Genomic DNA, 6,319 nt, shown 5'->3' with positions numbered 1-6,319 from the left:
CCAAGGTGCAGCGGGAATGTGTATACTCATCTTCTTTATATTAGGCAGAAAGAAGGAAAACCAAAACGTATACAAAAACAACGACGAAACAGTCCTGTAAGGCTACTAGGCTATACAAAGAACAACTAGCCACAAATCCCATAGAAAAAACACCCCTCTTAAATAGGACCTTCAATTAGAAGCAACGAGGAGCAGCTGCTTCCAATTGAAGGTCAACCCCATTAACTAAACATAGAACTAGACATACTAGATAAACATAGAAATATACTAACATAGAACATAGCCCAACAAACCCCGAAACACTCTAAACAAACACCCCTCTTAAATAAGAACATAGCCCAACAAACCCCGAAACACTCTAAACAAACACACCCCTGCCACATCCTGACCAAACTACAATAACAAATAACCCCTTATACTGGTCAGGACGTGACAGCCAGCAATTGCTAATAACCCATCCGCAACCGTCTGACTACATGTGATAAAGTGAATCTGAGACTAACCCACTAAAGTGAACTAACCCACTAAAGTGAACCCGACACTAACCCACTAATATAGAAAATGCGCTAGAAGCTACAGTCAGAGACACCGGAACCGTTTGAGTGACGGTCCCTAACTGTGATTGAAATACTATCAGCTTTTATGATGCTGATAAAGATAGCACCTTTCCAGACGGTCCCTAACTGTGGTTGAAATACTATCAGCTTTTATGATGCTGATAAAGATAGCACCTTTACAGACGGTCCCTACCTGTGATTGAAATACTATCAGCTTTTATGATGCTGATAAAGATAGCACCTTTACAGACGGTCCCTAACTGTGATTGAAATACTATCAGCTTTTATGATGCTGATAAAGATAGCACCTTTACAGACGGTCCCTAACTGTGATTGAAATACTATCAGCTTTTATGATGCTGATAAAGACAACACATTTACAGACGATCCCTAACTGCACATTCACATTCTGTCAAGATGCTGAAAGAAATCATATTTCTCCACTCCTGTTCCTGTGTAAAAAAAATTGTACCTACTTTTGGTGTATAATTTTAATGCAAGAAATGCTTGACTGCATGAGTTGATATTAAGGCTGAATGAGATGTTATAGACTTACAGTCAGTGTCCACATTTCAGTTTGCATTTATCACATCTGAACAAGTTCCATTGACGTGCCATACTCCCGTTTCATGTCTCCGTCTTGTGACTGTCGAATTTATATAGCGCCTCACAATCATAACATAAACGGTACTGCTATCAGCAGATATACACCAGATATACAGCCCACTATCCCACCAGATATACAGCCCACTATCCCACCAGATATACAGCCCACTATCCCACCAGATATACAGCCCACTATCCCACCAGATATACAGCCCACTATCCCACCAGATATACAGCCCACTATCCCACCAGATATACAGCCCACTATCCCACCAGATATACAGCCCACTATCCCACCAGATATACAGCCCACTATGCCACCAGATATACAGCCCACTATCCCACCAGATATACAGCCCACTATCCCACCAGATATACAGCCCACTATCCCACCAGATATACAGCCCACTATCCCACCAGATATACAGCCCACTATCCCACCAGATATAAAGCCCACTATCCCACCAGATATACAGCCCACTATCCCACCAGATATACAGCCCACTATCCCACCAGATATAAAGCCCACTATCCCACCAGATATACAGCCCACTATCCCACCAGATATACAGCCCACTATCCCACCAGATATACAGCCCACTATTCCACCAGATATACAGCCCACTATCCCACCAGATATAAAGCCCACTATCCCACCAGATATACAGCCCACTATCCCACCAGATATACAGCCCACTATTCCACCAGATATACAGCCCACTATCCCACCAGATATAAAGCCCACTATCCCACCAGATATACAGCCCACTATCCCACCAGATATACAGCCCACTATCCTACCAGATATACAGCCCACTATCCCACCAGATATACAGCCCACTATCCCACCAGATATACAGCCCACTATCCCACCAGATATACAGCCCACTATCCCACCAAGACCACCAGATATACAGCCCACTATCCCACCAGATATACAGCCCACTATCCCACCAGATATACAGCCCACTATCCCACCAGATATACAGCCCACTATGCCACCAGATATACAGCCCACTATCCCACCAGATATACAGCCCACTATCCCACCAGATATACAGCCCACTATCCCACCAGATATAAAGCCCACTATCCCACCAGATATACAGCCCACTATCCCACCAGATATACAGCCCACTATCCCACCAGATATACAGCCCACTATCCCACCAGATATACAGCCCACTATCCCACCAGATATACAGCCCACTATCCCACCAGATATACAGCCCACTATCCCACCAGATATACAGCCCACTATCCCACCAGATATACAGCCCACTATCCCACCAAGACCACCAGATATACAGCCCACTATCCCACCAGATATACAGCCCACTATCCCACCAGATATACAGCCCACTATCCCACCAAGACCACCAGATATAAAGCCCACTATCCTACCAGATATACAGCCCACTATCCCACCAGATATACAGCCCACTATCCCACCAGATATACAGCCCACTATCCTACCAGATATACAGCCCACTATCCCACCAGATATACAGCCCACTATCCCACCAAGACCACCAGATATACAGCCCACTATCCCACCAGATATACAGCCCACTATCCCACCAGATATACAGCCCACTATCCCACCAGATATACAGCCCACTATCCCACCAGATATACAGCCCACTATCCCACCAGATATACAGCCCACTATCCCACCAGATATACAGCCCACTATCCCACCAAGACCACCAGATATACAGCCCACTATCCCACCAGATATACAGCCCACTATCCCACCAGATATACAGCCCACTATCCCACCAGATATACAGCCCACTATCCCACCAAGACCACCAGATATACAGCCCACTATCCCACCAGATATACAGCCCACTATCCCACCAGATGTACAGCCCACTATCCCACCAAGACCACCAGATATACAGCCCACTATCCCACCAGATATACAGCCCACTATCCCACCAGATATACAGCCCACTATCCCACCAGATATACAGCCCACTATCCCACCAAGACCACCAGATATACAGCCCACTATCCCACCAGATATACAGCCCACTATCCCACCAGATATACAGCCCACTATCCCACCAGATATACAGCCCACTATCCCACCAGATATACAGCCCACTATCCCACCAAGACCACCAGATATACAGCCCACTATCCGACCAGATATACAGCCCACTATCCCACCAGATATACAGCCCACTATCCCACCAGATATACAGCCCACTATCCCACCAGATATACAGCCCACTATCCCACCAGATATACAGCCCACTATCCCACCAGATATAAAGCCCACTATCCCACCAGATATACAGCCCACTATCCCACCAGATATACAGCCCACTATCCCACCAGATATACAGCCCACTATCCCACCAAGACCACCAGATATACAGCCCACTATCCCACCAGATATACAGCCCACTATCCTACCAGATATACAGCCCACTATCCCACCAGATATACAGCCCACTATCCCACCAGATGTACAGCCCACTATCCCACCAAGACCACCAGATATACAACCCACTAAATCCACCTTGCGCCTATTTATGAAAAAGCCATTTTAGTTGAGTATAATATGTTATGACATTTGTGACAAAGAAGTGCTCACCATTACAGATATCTAACTTTAAAACAACCAGGGACATGGGACAAATCCATTAGACCTTCTCATGAAAAATAGTAATTGGACATAATCACTAAGACTCACCATGACAAGTCCCATCTTCTGCCAGGGTGTATCCCAGAAGGCAGGGAGCGGAGCGGCTTACGACGGGGTAGCTGGGTGCCACGGGACCTGGAGGGGGTTGTAGAGGGTAGGGGTCTGGTACTGGGAAGCCCAGGGAGGTGTCTGGGTAGCTGGCCTGGGACCTGCCTGCCCCTCCACCTTCTCCACCAGCCCGGGGGTAGGTAGGCTGGCTGTACAGCCCCCGGGGGATGCAGAGATAGCCTCCGTTCTGGTTCACACACTGCATGTCCCCTCTGCAGGCGTCTGGTACCGTACGACACTCATCAATGTCTAGGGAGGAAGGGACACCAGTTAAGGATAAGAAGAGGGGAACTTTATTGTTCCAGAGTGGAACATTATCTTGGACACCTTGTAAACAATCTGCCTGCAAAACATAATGTATAAAGATGCAAGATGGATACTGCTGAAAACACAGTCTATAGACAGAGAGAATGGAAACTGTTGAAAACACAGCCTATAGACAGACAGAATGGATACTGCTCAAAACACAGCCTACAGACAGACAGAATGGATACTGCTCAAAACACAGCCTATAGACAGAATGGATACTGCTCAAAACACAGCCTACAGACAGACAGAATGGATACTGCTCAAAACACAGCCTATAGACAGAATGGATACTGCTCAAAACACAGCCTACAGACAGACAGAATGGATACTGCTCAAAACACAGCCTATAGACAGACAGAATGGATACTGCTCAAAACACAGCCTATAGACAGACAGAATGGACACTGCTCAAAACACAGCCTACAGACAGACAGAATGGATACTGTAGGTGTGTGTGGGGGAGGGGAGGGGAGGGGAGATTAAACTCACCAACACATACTCTTGCTCTGCGATCATAGGCGAACCCCTCCGTGCAGGTCTACGTGAAAGAATAGGAAAGACCAGATGGCCAAGAGCATTATTCAGACAACCAGTGAGTGAAAGCAAAAACAAACACTATGAAGTCAACTAATTCATCATTAAGCTTTAAGCTTTAAGTTGAGCTGCTTTTCTGTTTTATTTTTAAGCACTTGGAACATTGCAGTAACTTTGTTTCATTCATTCGTACATTATCTTGTTCATAGTTTATCATTTTCCACTGAAGCCTCCTACTGTCCATCACCATTCACTCTACTCTTTGTAGATGCATGCAGGAATGAATGAAATGCGTGAAGACAGATGGGCAGGAGGGAAGGAGGGAAGGAGGGAAGGAGGGAAGGAAGGAGGGAGGGAAGGCAGGCAGGCAGGCAGGCAGGCAGGCAGGCAGGCAGGCAGGCAGGCAGACAGACAGACAGACAGACAGACAGACAGACAGACAGACAGACAGACAGACAGACGTCTCAATAAATACCATGAGAAATAAATGCATGTGTTACCTGGCCATATCCAGAGTGGATGCTACATAACACCAACACCGCAACCGTCAACATTCTGAAAAGATTGAGGGGTTTTTTTGGTCAGAAATAAACTTAATTTCACAAGGATGGATCATGTATGGCATAATCTCAATATTGGGCTCCTGTATTATTCAACGGGACAAATCCATATAGGCTAAAGGCTGTTTTAAAAGGATCAGGATATATCAAACCACTGCATGTACCAGAGTAAGATTATATTGGTGACATAAAAGTAAAATCTATGGCTCTGTTTTACAACAAAACTTGGTCAACTTTATCACAACTATTTCACAACCAACATCATTCACTAACCTTGCGTAAGTCCAGACATTCAAGCCACGTATGTCCAAAAACATGTTCTATGGATCCTGCTGATATACTCAGATGACCCGTGGATACTTTGGAGCAAGAAAGGTTTTGAACACTGTTGTGAAGTCGAAAATCCAATGCGCATGTGGTGGGCTACTCTCGCCAGTCACACCGCCCAGACTAGGCGAAAACCTAAACCAGGATTTGATAAACAGCTATCCAGTCGACCGAAACCTTGATATATGCCCCACCTTACAGGGAATGTCTTTCAAAACGGTCTGGTCTATTTCCCCCCCCCCTCTCTCTAAAACTGTACAGTTTAGTTTAGCAATGCAAATGACCGGGACAGGTCCTCAAGCATTTCTGACAACAGCTGGATTCAATCAAAGAGAGACAGCCCCCTCGAACCACCGCAGAGGGGAGAGGGGGAAATGCCCCAGATGGGATATCAGAGGGCGCATTAATCCAAAGTATGGGCCTACTTGAAAATGTATTAATAATTATCGAAGAGCAGATCAACAGGACAGGATTCTACAATGGGACTCTGAAGACATACACAGTTCTGTTACATTCCTCCGTTCTGATTCTGATTCTACAGCAAAGTGATTTTTTTATCTTATTTTATAATCTATTCTATTTTTCTGATTCTGTAGGAAGGTGAGAGACTACTTCCACTACCTATAATTAATCTAGCCTTATTGCATTGACATGTAAAG

General features: G+C 45.5%; 1 protein-coding gene across 1 annotated transcript in view; it reads right to left on the bottom strand.

Annotated features, from left to right (window-relative positions):
* The window catches only part of fbln5 (fibulin 5), a 46,955-nt gene extending 40,994 nt beyond the window's left edge, over positions 1-5,961 (bottom strand). Inside the window, exons 1-4 of the mRNA XM_029730968.1 lie at positions 5,607-5,961; positions 5,274-5,328; positions 4,729-4,777; positions 3,871-4,179 (exon numbers count right to left, since the gene is read on the bottom strand). Coding sequence (XP_029586828.1) covers positions 3,871-4,179; positions 4,729-4,777; positions 5,274-5,328; positions 5,607-5,650 — 457 coding nt within the window. The 5' untranslated portion in view covers positions 5,651-5,961. The remainder of the gene's footprint in view (positions 1-3,870; positions 4,180-4,728; positions 4,778-5,273; positions 5,329-5,606) is intronic.
* Positions 5,962-6,319: the final 358 nt, after the last annotated feature.

Source organism: Salmo trutta, chromosome 33, assembly GCF_901001165.1.
Source record: "Salmo trutta chromosome 33, fSalTru1.1, whole genome shotgun sequence".
NCBI classification, from domain to species: Eukaryota; Metazoa; Chordata; class Actinopteri; order Salmoniformes; family Salmonidae; genus Salmo; species Salmo trutta.
This window is presented reverse-complemented; position numbering and strand designations above follow the sequence as displayed.